The sequence below is a fragment of the Xyrauchen texanus genome, chromosome 26 (assembly GCF_025860055.1).
Source record: "Xyrauchen texanus isolate HMW12.3.18 chromosome 26, RBS_HiC_50CHRs, whole genome shotgun sequence".
Taxonomy (NCBI): domain Eukaryota; kingdom Metazoa; phylum Chordata; class Actinopteri; order Cypriniformes; family Catostomidae; genus Xyrauchen; species Xyrauchen texanus.
In genome coordinates, this window is record NC_068301.1 from 231,881 (window position 1) to 247,920 (window position 16,040).

At 44.0% G+C, this 16,040-nt stretch overlaps 1 protein-coding gene across 1 annotated transcript; it reads right to left on the bottom strand.

The window, feature by feature from the left end:
- Window positions 1-3,710: 3,710 nt before the first annotated feature.
- Window positions 3,711-5,085, bottom strand: LOC127619436 (uncharacterized). The gene is made up of 3 exons (XM_052092293.1): window positions 4,725-5,085; window positions 3,928-4,096; window positions 3,711-3,846 (listed from the first exon to the last, which is right to left on the bottom strand). Exons 1-3 carry the CDS (start codon window positions 5,083-5,085, stop codon window positions 3,711-3,713), a joined length of 666 nt encoding a protein of 221 aa, XP_051948253.1.
- Window positions 5,086-16,040: the final 10,955 nt, after the last annotated feature.

Genomic DNA, 16,040 nt, shown 5'->3' on the forward strand with positions numbered 1-16,040 from the left:
GACTAACCCCACCCTAACCCTAAACCAGACTCACTGTGGGGACCAGTTCCCCTCTGACTAACCCCACCCTAACCCTAAACCAGACTCTCTGTGGGGCCAGTTCCCCTCTGACTAACCCCACCCTAACCCTAAACCAGACTCACTGTGGGGGCCAGTTCCCCTCTGACTAACTCCACCATAACACTAAACCAGACTCACTGTGGGGGCCAGTTCCCCTCTGACTAACCCCACCCTAACCCTAAACCAGACTCACTGTGGGGGCCAGTTCCCCTCTGACTAATCCCACCCTTACCCTAAACCAGACTCACTGTGGGGGCCAGTTCCCCTCTCACTAACCCCACCCTAACCCTAAACCAGACTCACTGTGGGGGCCAGTTCCCCTCTGGCTAACCCCACCTTAACCCTAAACCAGACTCACTGTGGGGGCCAGTTCCCCTCTGGCTAACCCCACCCTAAACCAGACTCACTGTGGGGGCCAGTTCCCCTCTCACTAACCCCACCCTAACCCTAAACCAGACTCACTGTGGGGGTCAGTTCCCCTCTGGCTAAACCCACCCTAACCCTAAACCAGACTCACTGTGGGGGCCAGTTCTCCTCTAGCTAACCCCACCCTAACCCTAAACCAGACTCACTGTGGGGGCCAGTTCCCCTCTGGCTAACCCCACCCTAACCCTAAACCAGACTCACTGTGGGGGCCAGTTCCCCTCTCACTAACCCCACCCTAACCCTAAACCAGACTCACTGTGGGGGCCAGTTCCCCTCTGACTAAACCCACCCTAACCCTAAACCAGACTCACTGTGGGGCCAGTTCCCCTCTGATTAACCCCACCCTAACCCTAAACCAGACTCACTGTGGGGCCAGTTCCCCTCTCACTAACCCAACCCTAACCCTAAACCAGACTCACTGTGGGGGCCAGTTCCCCACTCACTAACCCCACCCTAACCCTAAACCAGACTCACTGTGGGGGCCAGTTCCCCTCTGACTAATCCCACCCTAACCCTAAACCAGACTCACTGTGGGGGCCAGTTCCCCTCTGGCTAACCCCACCCTAACCCTAAACCAGACTCACTGTGGGGGCCAGTTCCCTCTGACTAACCCCACCCTAACCCTAAACCAGACTCACTGTGGGGGCCAGTTCCCTCTGACTAAACCCACCTTAACCCTAAACCAGACTCACTGTGGGGACCAGTTCCCCTCTGGCTAACCCCACCCTAACCCTAAACCAGACTCACTGTGGGGCCAGTTCCCCTCTGACTAACCCCACCCTAACCCTAAACCAGACTCACTGTGGGGGCCAGTTCCCCTCTGACTAACATTATGAATATAAAGTAAATATTACTTATGTATAGTTAAAGTCATGCTTTAAAATTATTAAACTAAGTAAGTGTTAAGGGACAGTGTTTAAACATAGATTTTGTTTGAACCGTAAGATTAATGATTCATGTCTTTGACGTTCATCCTGGACTAACTGCATAGATGCAATTGTCCTTGTTAATTGACTGATGAAGGTTTTTGTTGGCAATAGTTAGTCTATGCATTCCATTTCAAGATCATAGTCCATCATTAGACCGAGGTGATGCAGGCAGAGATCAGTGAGGTGCATCACAGTTCAACCTGGCCGGTAATTTCGTTGAGGTTTGGTGTGGTCCATCCTAAATCCAAGGTTCAGACAATGTCATATGAAGTATCCCATGTTTTATGGTTGGAGTTGGCATCAGTTCATCCTCTGAAGTCCATCATAATAGACTGAAGTGATGTTTGGCTGGCAGCGGCTGCATTTAGTCATCATCATTCAGCAACATGAAGCAATGGAGTCCAACATGAAGCAGGAGTGGAGCTGGATCCAGCCGGTTCTGGTGACCTCAGGATAGGAGTCCCGAGGTTGAGACAGGGAAACAAATAAAATAATATTAGCGTAGATGCCATTAAATTTATTGCAGAGTTACAGATCATGATCAATGTTTCTGGTTCCGGCAGACCCAACTAAAGCAGACTAATTGTGGGTTGGAGGATAAATTAGGTGTATGCCTGGCTAAATAGAGTCTTTAGTCTAGATTTAAACTGAGAGAGTGTGTCTGAGTCCCGAACAGTGTTTGGGAGACTATTCCATAGTTTAGGAGCCAAATATGAAAAGGATCTTCCTCCTTTTGTGGATTTTGATATTCTAGGAACTATTAACAGGCCAGAATTTTGTTATCTTAATGAACGTGATGGAATATAGTGTGGTAGAAGATCACTTAAGTACTGCGGAGACCATTCAAAGCTTTGTATGTAGTTACAGAATTTTAAAATCAATACAGAATTTAACAGGTAGCCAATGTAACGATGATAAAATGGAGCTAATATGATCATATTTCTTGGTTCTCATCAGCACTCTGGCTGCTGCATTTTGAACCAATTGAAGTTTATTTATTAATCTTGCTGGATATCCTCCCAGTAATGCATTACAACAATCTAGTCTTTAGGTCATGAGCGCATGAATTAGTTTTTCTGCATCAGCAACAGAGAGCATGTGCCTTAATTCAGCAATATTTCTGAGGTGGAAGAATGCTGTGCTACAAACATTGGTAATTTGATTTTCAAAGGACAGTTTACATTGCTAAACATTCAGATTTTACCCGTAAGAAACTTTTATACTAATTGATGAATATACAAACCTAAATCAAATCACAAAACCCATCAAAATCTATTTAAGACTTAAAGATCAGTGTGGTCCCAAGTATTTTTTAATAAAGACTGTCAGGCATTTAAAACAACATAACAGTTTTTTAGGTTCTTGTCACGTCTTCTTAACAGAAGTATAAAATGGCTTAAGATCAGTCTTAGGATCACTCAGTCAAGACTACTCATTTAAAACTCAGTTTAAAACATTTCTGCTACATAACTGCCACTTTAAACTGAGCTTGGGAAGATAGGTAAAGGTTAAGTTAAACATTTACAATAACTACTAAAGCAGAACAAGGCACAACAAGTGCATAGTATACATTTCAATGTTAAAGGACAATTCCGGCGCAAAATGAACCTAGGGTGTAATATCACATTGGTACCGATTTGACCGTTCTCTGGGATTTGTTTTCATGATAATCGAATGTAAAGGGTTTTATCTCTAAAAACTGTTTAGCTTATAATGCTAGTATATGGGGCATCGTGTAAGTACAAATAAATCGCTAGTTAATACCACTAACAAGACTCAAAATAGCCCCACACTAACACTGTAGCAGAATGAGGGTCCCTACATGCAAACCCAAGCATTGAGAACTTTATAAGTGTACAGACAGTTTAATAAGAAGATATTTTATAAAGAAGGCAGGAGCCATCTTTGGAAAACAGTCGAACCACGAACGCCATGCTAAGTGAGCGGTTCGACTGATTGAGGCTGTTTTCACAATACTGTCTGTACACTTACAAAGTTCTCAATGCTTGGGTTTGCATGTAGGGACCCTCATTCTGCTACAGTGTTAGTGTGAGGCTATTTTGAGTCTTGTTAGTGGTATTAACTAGCGATTTATTTGTACTTACACGATGCCCCATATACTAGCGTTATAAGCTAAACAGTTTTTAGAGATAAAACTCTTTACATTCGATTATCATGAAAACAAATCCCAGAGAACGGTCAAATCGGTACCAATGTGATATTACACCCTAGGTTCATTTTGCGCCGGAATTGTCCTTTAATAGTTTAAACTTGGAAACCATTTGCAGGCCACCTTTACAAAGTCTCTCGCCACTCATGATCAGAAAGGTCAGAGATTAAGGTGAAGACTCTTGGGTTCACTGGGACTCGCTTTTTGTTCTTCTTTTCCTTAACCTTTGTGCCCTTTTCGGGATTGATGACGAAAAAACACCTTGAAAAGAAAACAACATTGAAAATCTGAAAATGAAGCCACATGTAAAGTGAACCTCCCCTCTTAGGTGTCTTTACATACCTTTGCAAAAATTCAAGCACTGACGCCAGTTCAGATGGGTAGTGAATGTTGAAACAGTAATAACTGCCAAACGTTAGGCAGACAGCGGTGATGAATGTAGTGATGTCATCATTCGCAATCTGGCGGTCCACACTGAGCATGAATCGAACAGCAGCATAGCAGGAGGGTCCTGTGGATACATTTCAATGAAATGAAGTTATGTACATGTAGCAGGGTAATTGTGTTTTATGATTATCATACAAATTGCAGTTTATCTAGTACTGCCCTCCTAAACTATTTCACATAGTAGATTTTTACACATTCTACAACAGATTACTAACTCAATTTACTAAAATAACCTAGTTCAAATGTTTAGATACCCCAAATGGTTAATAGTTAAGGACAATTATAAGGACATTCAAAACTATTACCATTCTCAAATGTCCACATTATTTTAAGGCAAAATATGCAGAACATTTCAAAATGCTTGAATTTTGTGTGAATTTTCAGAAATTTTGTCTCAGAATAAACGAGACACTTGTGAACAATAATCACAAAACACAGAAATGATCATACATATTAAGCATCTAGGGTATCTAAACTTTTAAACTGGATTATTTTTGTAAACCAAGTTATTAGTCTGTGTTGTAGAATATATGTAAAACCTCTATTATGTAGTGCAGTTTGATCTGGGCAGTACTAATTAAAAACATACACTGCAAGTAGTATGTAAAATATATCAACTCAACTTTATAGATAAACATTTAAGCATTCAAGCTTTGAGGGTGCTACTGTATATGAAGAGAATTTAAACTTACCACACACAATAATGCAAGGCGTCACAGGCAGATTTTCCAACTCAACATCCTTTGCAAGGCTTGTCTCTTCTACATAATGAAGGAGGAGCTCCTCTTTCTCATCAAAATAGGAGAGAAGTAGAAGAATCATGTCTTTTACATCCTCTGAGCAACCATTTGTCTGTCCTCTCAAAACTTGAAGTTTTGTGACAGTCTGTAAGACACGATTGTTCTTGGTTGCACAAACATTCTTCATGAAGTTCAACAGCCTGCTTCCTTTTCGGTCGATGCTGTTCAGGAAGGTCTCTTTAAGTGGTATCCCTGTGAGATCTTTATAGATTTCCTGAAACAAAAATGGCCACTCCTCAGTGAGGGTTTTCATGTCCGTTCCTTTGTTGATATCTTTTCGTTGACTGTAGTATGTAGATTTCATGAGGACCTTCACTTCCTCTTCATTCCAGTCAGTTGTTTGTGACAGACTCCTCATCTTCTCTTTTTTCAACTGCAGACTCTCAGCAGTTTCACTGAGGGGCATAAATCTAACTTCCCAATTGGTGCAGCCATATGTATCTTGGACTGCAGCCCTTTTTTCAGGTGGGACTTCCTCAGTGTCACATTCCTCTGTATCATGAATGCGCGTCTTTATTTTTGGTGTGCTGCTCCGTCTTGCATTTTCAACCCTGGCTTGAAATTGTTTGACCAAAGAGTAGTATCCAGGACCAATCACACTCTCTTCAATCACATCTTGCAAAGACTTAGGATATTTGGCAACCATCCTTTTGGCGACCTCCGTTAAATTCTTCCTACTTGGACAAGCACAGACTTTCATCATTTCTGCAACAACAATCCTCACCATTTCCCTACGCAACCGAGGACTTGGCCTTTTCTGTCTCTCAAGTGCCTGCATTAATTCCTCAGGAAACTTATTCCATGGGACTTCAAAGCTGTCAACCCAGTTCACACTAGAAGGGGAGGTGCTGGGAGATGAGTATGAAGAACTCTGGGACAGAAAAGATCCTGGAGATGAACAGACTGGTTGCTATGGGGTTTCAGAAATTTCTGCTGTAAAAAAGTCATAAGTACGTACTTAGTTAGACCAGGAATAGTTCAACCAAAATAAAAAACATAACCATTTATTGCCCTATTGTTATTCCAAACCAGGTGTTCATTTAGAATGACAAGATATTAACTAAATTACAAACTTTTTGTTTTTACAGTTGAACAGTTACTTTAACTGTAATTTTTTTTGCCTCACTGTTAAAATAAACAGTAAATACATTGTATTAAATAGAACAAATAACAAAAAGTAATAAAGTTATTGCTACTTTTAATAACAAAAGTAATAAATATGTCTGACCATTAAAAGGATAGTTCACCCAGAAATTACAATTCTGTCATCCTTTACTCACCCTAAGATTGTTCCAAACGTGTATACATTTCTTTGTTCTGCTAAACACAAAGGAAGATATTTAGAAGAATGTCGGTAACCAAACATATATCGTCCCCCATTGACTCTAACAGTATTTTTTCCTCCTATGGCAGTAAATGGGGGACGATATCTGCTTGGTTACTGACATTCTTCTAAATATCTTCCTTTGTGTTTAGCAGAACAAAGAAATGTATACACATTTGGAACAATCTGAGAGTAAGTAAATAAGATAATGTTCATTTTGAAATTAAACTTTTTGTAACGGAAACAAAAACATGGACTTACTGGTCTCCTTTAGAACAGAAATAAATTTCCTGGCTTGAATGGGCCTCAGTACAGCTGCCAGATCTGATTCCTTGAGAAATCTGAAATCTTCTGGGGTCTCCACTCCAAGTGACTTTATGGTCTCCTCAAGAGATTTTTTAGTTGCGATTGGGAGGTCAGGTAATACAGTATCAATGGCATTGCTGATGTTTGAAATGTTTACCTCTGAATCACCCATTTCTGAAAAAATTATAATTTAATAATTATTAAAATAATAATATTAATAATAATAATTCACGTAAATAAACCCAAAATTGAGAAAATACAGATCAACAATTATGTTCAGTGTGACATCACACTGTGCTTTAATGGAATTACCCTTTTTTCATTCATCATATAGGATGTTAAAGGATAGAAATCTGCCAGGTCATTGATTTTCACACAATGCATTATTTCAGTCTGATTTTTCAATTCATACAAATGGTATGCAGGAATTAACTCTGCTACATACATTCTCAGCAGAAAATGAACAACTTGATCTTTTATGAGAATAAGTGCAAGTTCTCCAAACTCTATTGAGTCCATATTATTTGTCACAAGGAACTGGCCTTTTTTGTATAACGTACCCCTGTACATTACTTCTGCTGAGACTTTGGTATTGTTCTCTGTAAATTCAAACTGCCTCAATGCATCTTTAACAGAATCACTATACAGCTCTGGGTAAAATGGAGTGCTGTTTTTTACCCTCAAAGTTAGATCACACATTGACCCTTCTGACAGATAGGCCTGGTACATTTGATGTCTTTCAGAGAGAGTGAAGCACAGGTTTTGAAATTCTTTAAGTTCCTAGCACATCTTTTAAAGTAACTGTGCTTACTCTCAAAGCGCATCGTCCACAATCTGATCAAAGGACCAAACTTTAAAATCAGTGCAGGGTAGTGTCGCAAGTAGTGATGCTTAGGCTTTAGTCTATGTCCTGGAAAAGAGAGAATCTAGAAGCAAGATATTCTTGGATAAGAACGTCAAGGTATGCGACCTCTGGCAATGAAATTTTCTGTGCACAAACCATCTCCACAATGTCTTTTAGCTGAAGGGTCAACTGCCAAACATCATCCATGGGCTCTTTCACCTTGTCACACATGATCACAGGAAGAAGTCTAAGAAAATTCCAGTTCTGAATAGCATGACCAGAAAGCTTTAAACCATTGGAGTTCACTGCACATGGCTTACTCAATGCATCAGAGGCACTGTATTTAAATTGCTTAATGCGTCTATTCAGAATTGAATAAGTGAACCACTTTTTATGCTTGATGAAGTACTTCAGGTAAAGAGCTAAATCATAGGAAAGGATACCCTCAAAAATGTCATGGCCTAAACAAGGTGGCAGGCCAGGCATGCAAACGTGAAAGTAATTCAATGAATTAAAAATTGACTCAGATGTTATACCTTCAACGTTTTGTTGTCCCTCAGACTGTAAAATCTCCACAGCAGAATTGTAGTTTTCAGGAGTGCGCTGAGGCCCACAAGCATTTGGATCCGTTTGAAAATCTCTTCGTGATATCTGGCAATACCTGCAGAAATATTCAGAAAAACTAAAATTTTCTGTGAATCCACCGATATTATGAGATCCCAAATTGTCCCCTGCAATGCACAAAACAGTCCCTTTAACATTTTCCTCTGCCACAGTTATTCCATTGTCTTCCGGGTCTTTTAAATCTGCAATTAGCCTTGAGAAAACTTTGTCATGTCCAAAGTGTTTGAAGTCTTTTTCTCGACACAGCATTACAAGTGACATGTGGTCTGTACTTGATCTTATATGAGGTGGTAAATTAGCCAGAGACAGATATACAGCTAGTATTTTGTGCTTGCTTTTTGCTGAACCTAATGGGTTCACCACCTCAAAAGAATCTTGATATAGAATTAGTTTGAGACATGATGGGTTTTGAGAAAAGAACTCATTGTTTTTGAATACCTGACCATCACTGACATCACAAAGCACATCTGTGCACGGTAAGCATGTATCCTGTGCAGCACAATTCGCCATAAGTCAGACTCCAATAAACATCTCAAAGTGTCTTTCAATGGAACATAGTAGGCAAACCTCTGTGACCTTGTTTCATCTCTTCCTAAATACAACTTTACTGGTTCTGTGTATCTGAACATCTCTTTGAAAGCCTTTGTTCTTGAAAAAATGGTTCTCATTGGTCCTTCATGACTAATGGTGAATAAGTCAGATTTTTTCACAATATCACATATTCTACCAATGTCCTCATCTGTTAACTCTAAATCACTTTTCAGAAATGCACTCAATTTATTCAAAGTAAATGTCTGTCCTAGTTCATGTATGCTCTGCATCTCTTCAACAATATTTTGTATAGTTGATGCTGGCAGTAGGAACTGCCCATGTAATTTCAAGTAGAAAAGACAAATATTTCTGAGAAACAGTTCATTGAAATTTTCTTGAACTTCACCCTCATTAGTCTCGCTAAATCTCTCTGTAGGGCCTGTAACTAAAGGTTCAGTTTCGAGAGACTGAGAAACTGTCTCCTTATAAAGATCACTTATACTGTTCACGGAACACTGTCTGTGTTTCCTGGACATGTGGGATGTAAACGACGACCTATTAGTGAACGTATGGTCACATCCTGTTACCGGACATGTCACAACATGTCCTTCGGCTATATGTTCCTTTAAGTGAGCTGTTAGTGATTTGACATCGCGACACTGGCGCTGGCACATAGAAATATTACACGTAAACATCGTAAGGGCATTTGTAGTGTCAACATGTGAATCTATGTTATGTTTACGGTAAAAATGAGCCTTAAATGCCCCATATGAACGAAACGTTTGCGTGGCAATCTGTGGCGCCGCACTTGAACACGCATCGTGGTTCATTACGATGAAGTTTGACATGTAAAACGTGTTCCCTAAGGGTTTGCACTGATATTCCACAGAAAAAACAGCTAAACATTGTAACTGCGCGAACAAACACACACTCTACTGTTGTTCTAAACACCTAAATGCTGTTTCACATCTCGGGCTGGACTATACAACGTTAACGTTAGAGCTTGCAAGTCTGACTTTAACGTTACATGCGCGGACATGTTTATGTGTTGTTAAAACAGGGTACACGCTACTCGTGTTTAAAACACACTGTTTAATCCAACTTACCAATGTGCCAGACACATACATTTTACAGAATAAGTTCACTAAGTTGTAGTTCTGCTCCGTCAGTGCTTCACAACAATCGTTCGCCACTGGCCAAATAATGCCGAAATGCGGGAAAGCAAAACGCTGACGCTCAGCGCCAATGAGTATTCAGCCAATCAAATTATTTGCCCACTGGAGGCAAGGCGCAATGTTTATCATGATTGGCTGATGCTTAACGGTTATCTTTCAAATTATTTTCTAACCTTAAAACAAATGCCTGAGAGGGCAGAGACAAAATAGAGCATTGCATTTCAGAAATTTGTTTTACACACCCTAAAAAATGTAAAACCACTGTTAATTACAGCAAAACAATATTTCAATTAGCAAAATCAAATATACAAATGTCAAGGTGGACATAAGCAGACAATTTAAGGATAGCTACAATTTTATAGACGTCATTCTATAAAGCATTACACAGAAAAATATTTTTTATCACACATGTTAAAATTATGTTTCTCCTGAATTGTGGTTTTTAAATGCACACTGCACAGGGGTGTCAAATATGTGTATGTATTTAAGCCAGGTTAAGAGGTTTCATTATAACCTTACAACGAAAAAATCCGTTTTTACCATAGCACAGATGTCAACATTTGTTTTTAGTGCATGATTTTCCATAGTAAGATAAGTGCCATTTTCAGGATTGTCACATCCATAACAGTACATAAGCCTCATCCTTGTGAATGGGCACATGAAAATTAAAATAAAGTTATTATTTTATGTTTTGTGAAGAGGCATCCCTTTATTTGTTGGGTAGCCTGTTATTGATTCTGGTTTGTGCATTTTATTTTAAAGAAGTCATACAAAGTTTTTTGTAACATCCACTACACGTGTATTTCCTTTTTAAAAAAATAGAAAACTAATGCACTGATATTATTCTAATTTTTAAAATCTATCAACAAGTGTTGAGTAAAATATAAACAGATGGTTCAGTATATTGGTAACAAATACATTCTCTGAGAGTTTATATGTTACATCAATAACACAATGTCAAATCCATTATGCTGGAATTGCCCAGGACAAAATAATGTTTTCCTTTTTAATACAGTATATTGTTAATTTTAAACCATATGTGTTTAATGGTTACATTTATTTTCTTACTCTGTAAAACTAATTACAGTTTTTCACTGTAAATTCTATGTGACAAATTAATGTTCCCTTCCGAGGGAACTCGCACTGCGTCGTTGAAAACGACTCTTTGGGGAACGCTCCTTAGCGTGCGCCTCTGAAGTATGAATGAAACTATTCCAATCTTGATTGGTGTTGCGTCATGACGTAACATGTGACGGCATAACCGGATGCATAAAAGTGACGCCGGCACACACACACATTAGCCTAGCGATGAAGCAAGCTGCTCTAAGGCCTTGAGGGGCGTGGCAGGACGACACAGTGTCTCGTTCCCTTCTCAGGGAACAAGGGTTATAGTCATAACCCGAGACGTTCCCTTCCGAGGGAACTCGCACTGCTCGTTGAAAACGACTCTTTGGGAACGAATGCCCACTAGGCCACGCACTGAAAAAAGGCCTGCCCTAGGGTGAAACTGAACTCAGGCACTCAGCTAGGACGAGAGCACACGTGCGCCAGGCGTACTAGGGAGGTGCAGACTATAAAACCTGATGAAAGTGTGCGGGGTAGCCCAACCGGCTGCCTCACAGATCTCCTGGAGGGGTACTCCCGATAAGAGAGCCCTAGAGGACGCCATGCCTCTAGTTGAATGAGCCCTTACGGCCAAAGGTGAAGGCAAATTGCGCACCTTGTAGGCCGAGATAATAGCCTGAACAATCCAATTACTAATGGTTTGTTTCGAGGCAGGGAGCTCCTTCTTAGGTGACCTAAAACACACTAACAGTTGGTCCGACCTCCTCCAAGAAGAGGTCCTCTCGAGGTAAACGCTCAAAGCTCTGACAGGGCAGAGCAAATGGAGCCTCTCTTCTTCTGCCGACACATGAGGTGGAGGATGAAATGCCTGCAGGACCGTAGACCGTGCCGTGTTAGACGGCACCTTAGGCACATAGCCAGGTCTCGGGTGCAAAATGGCTTTAACTTCGCCAGGGGCAAACTCCAAGCAAGCTGGCGTCACTGCCAGGGCTTGAAGATCACCCACCCTCTTTAGAGAGGTAATAGCTAAGAGAAAAGCCATCTTGAACGTCAGGTCCTTGGGCGAAGCCGACTGAAGGGGTTCGAAGGGGGCCAGGGATAACCCTTCAAGAACCACCGCCAGGTCCCAGGCAGGAACCCTGGACCTGGTTGTCGGTCTCATCCTCCATGTACCACGGAGAAAACGAATGACCAGCTGGTGTCTCCCCAGAGGCCCATCACTCAGTGGTGCATGGAACGCCGAAATGGCAGCCACGTACACCTTAAGTGTGGAAGGGAGAGACCCGCAGAGAAACGATCTTGAAGAAACTCCACAACTGAAGCCACCGGGCAGTTAACTGGATCTAATTTATGTTCTCTACACCAAGTGGAGAACACATTCCACTTGAGGCCATACAATCTCCTAGTAGACAGAGCCCTAGAGCTCAATATGGTTTCAACCACCCCCGCTGATAGACCAGCATTTAGGTACTGAACCCCCTCAGGGGCCAGACCCACAGTTTCCACAGCTCTGGACGAGGGTGGAAGACTGTGCCCCCTGCCTGAGACAACAGATCCCTCCTCAGAGGAATCTGCCATGGCAGAGCTATCAGGAGTGAAATTATGTCTGAGAACCATACTCGGGCCGGCCACATCGGGGCAACCAGAAGAAGACTGATGCCCTCTTGGCGGACCCTTTCCAGGACTCCCGGGAGCAGAGCGATCGGGGAAATGCGTACAGGCTGAAGCCTCGGCCAAGCCTGTACCATGGCGTCCAACCCCAGTGGGGCTGGATGTGAGAGGGAGAACCAAAGTGGACAGTTGGACGTCTCTCGAGATGCTGAATAGATCCACTTCCGATGGTCCAAATTTGTCCCACATCAACTTCACCACCTCTGGATGAAGTCTCCATTCCCGGGCCTCAGCCCCTGCCTCGACAGGATGTCTGCTCCCTGATTCTGAACCCCGGAATATATATTGCTCTGATAGACAATATTTTTCCCTTGGGACCAAAAAATTATCTGATGCGCCAGTCTGCACAGAGGGCTGATCTGAGTCCTCCTTGTCGGTTCAGATAAGCTACCACTGATGTATTGTCCGAGCGTACTAGGACATGGTAACCTTTGATGTCTGGAAGGAAGCTCCTCAGAGCCCTGAACACAGCCAACATCTCTAGACAGCTTATGTGCCAAGAATGATGATGGTCCTGCCACAGACCCCTGGCAAAGTGGCCGTCCATGACCGCGCCCCAGCCAGTGAGGGAGGCGTCTGTCGAAACGGTTTTCCGGCGACATGACGCTCCCAACACTGGCCCTTGGGACAGGAACCAAGGTTTCTTCCATATTAGCAGAGAACAAAGGCACCTGCGCGTTACTCTGATTATACGAAATGGATTCCCCTTGTGGACTGGTGACCTGTCCAGGGTGTCCCCCGCCTTTCGCCCAATGTTAGCTGGGATAGGCTCCAGCCCCCCGCGACCCTGTACACAGGATAAGCGGTTGACGATGGATGGATGGATGGATGGATGGATTCCCCTTGGGGGAAAACCCCTTGGCTTTCAGCCACCACTGGAGGGGCCTCATGTGTAGAAGGCCCAAAGGTACAATGTTGGATGCCGCTGCCATGAGGCCCAGCAGTCTTTGAAATTGCTTTACAGTGATGGCCTGGCCTAGCTTTAACCCGGACCCCATCGCCATAAGGGACTCGATACGTGCAGGAGACATGCGTGCCTGCATCGTAACCGAGTTCCACACAACGCCCAGAAACGTTGTGCACTGGGATGGTTGTAACACACTCTTTTTGTGTTGAGTGTCAACCCCAAACTTCGAATGTGGCCAAGAACGACATCTCGATGCCGAACCGCCATTTCTCGAGACTGGGCCAGAATGAGCCAGTCGTCGATATAATTCAGTATCACGGATGCCCTGAAGTCTCAGTGGAGCAAGAGCTGCATCCATACATTTGGTGACTGTACGGGGAGATAGTGCTAGGCGAGCGGAAGAACCCAATATTGGTAAGCTTAGCCCCGAGCGAACCTCAGGAACCTCCTGTGACATGGAAGGATGGATACATGAAAATAGGCGTCTTTTAGATCTATCGTAACAAACCAGTCCTCGGATCTGATCTGACTCACGATGACAGGAATTGTAAGCATTTTGAACCTGAACCTCCTCAGAGACCGGTTCAAAACTCTGAGATCTAAAATCGGCCTCAACCCCCCATCCTTTTTTGGAACTATAAAGTACCGTCTGTAAAAACTGGACTCCCTGTCTGAATGAGGAACACGTTCTATGGCCTCCTTCAGCAGCAGAGATTGCACTTCTTGTTCCATCACCTGAGCCTGCTCCGGAACCACTGTAGTCTGCACCCCCTAGAATTTGGGGGGGCGGTGCCCGAACTGCAGTCTGTACCCTGATTTTATTATATGCAGGACCCATGCAGATATGTTGGGAAGATGATTCCATGCCTCTACAAAATCTACTAAGGGAACCAGCCTCTTGAGGCTGGTCTCGGGTGTTCTTCGAGCACTGTTCTCGACCTCCTGAAGCGGGATAGCGGCAGGATTTGGTCGATACAGTTCTTGTGACCACAACTGATGTGTGTTTTTTATTTTTTGACGCGAGCGGCACGGTGCGCGTTTGCTGGAAATTGGTGTGGCCCGAAGCGTCAGAGACGGCGGGAAACTGACACCGATTTCCTGAGGGCTCCGCTGCGAGAACAACCTCGGTTGCTCTGCAGCGGGGGGGGCAGCCCTCCGAGGTTCTACCACCCGGTTAGGACCTCTTCCCGAAGCCCTCCTAGCCTTAAGGACGTCCCTCAGGTCGGCCCCTGGCTGGAGGGCTTCGCTGGGAGCGTTCCTCTGTTGCCAAGCTCCTGGAGGAGGGGCTCTAGAGGAACGCTCTCCTTTGCTCTGCGCGGTGCGAGGAGCTGACTGAAGGCTGGGGCTGATCTGTTTGCCCCACCCTACTTGATTTAGACTTGGATTTATGGGGGAGAAACTGCTTGAACGCCGCAGATTGTTTCCTCGCCTCCTGAAACCTGTCGACGACCAATGTAACGGCATCTCCGAACAGGCCAGAGGGCGAGAGCGGGGCATCAAGCAAAAAAGCTCTGTCTTTTTCTTTTATTCCCGACAAATTTAGCCACAGATGCCTCTCCGTGGTCACCATAGCTGCCATAGAGCGGCCAATAGCGCGGGCTGTCTCTTTATTGGCCGGAGAGACAGATCTGTGGCTCTGCGCAACTCCGCGATATCTTCGGGAGTTGGCCCCTCCCCCTCGTCTAAATCTTTCAGGAGATCGGCCTGGTATGCCTGCAAAATCGCCATTGAGTGCAGGCATGAACCAGCCCGACCTGCCGCCATGTAAGCCCTGCTTATTAATGCAGATGTATCTCTGCAGGGCTTACTAGGCAGTGCCGGGGTTTTAAGGGAGATGCCGACTCAGGAGAGAGGTAACCGGCTAAAGCCTCCTCCACACCAGGCATCTTCCCATAGCCCATATCCCGTGCCCCTAAAACATAGCTGTAATCGACCACACTGGGGGTGGAGACACGGGACGAATGTGGTTTATCCCATGATCTCGAGATCTCTTTGTGGAGATCGGGGAAAAACGGCAAACCCCGGCGCTGGGGTTGTGACGTGTGCTGCAGGAAACGCTCGTCTAATTTGCTTCCGACGTGCGTTCCCTGCTCATTTTGTGGCCAGCTAATGTTAAGTCTGGCCACAGCACGCGTCACAACCTGAACCAGCTCCTCATAAGCCTGGCCGAGACCCGGCGTGCTTGGCTCATGGTCGTCCGTATCAATGCTGAGCATTTCCACTTCCTCGGAAGCAGAGAGCTCGAGCACTGGGACCTGATCGTGGGCAGAAGAAGCCGCGACGCGGGCTTCTGCACCACTCACAGTAGGCTCGGGATCCTCAAAGGAAAAATGAGAAAGTACCGGAGCAGTCTCATTCTCATCTGCAAGATCCCGCTGCGAACCCCACGATCTCAATCACCGCACTGCCTCAACGGACGCGGGACCAGAACCATGGGGAACGCGAGCCTGACCGTGCTCATCAAAGCACGCCAACTGGGAGCGCAGCACTCTCAGGGGTAGTGCTTCACAAATCGTGCGTGTCCCTACCCGTAATAAAACGAGGGCAGGGGTGCACGCACTTCTTGAACTGTTCGGTGGCCATAATTCTTTTAAATAGGACAAACAACACCAAATAAGACAAACAATATACATACAGCGCTTGCTGAAGAGCGAAAGCTAATGTGTGTTTTATGCATCCGGTTATGCCGTCACATGTTACGTCATGACGCAACACCAATCAAGATTGGAATAGTTTCATTCATACTTCAGAGGCGCACGCT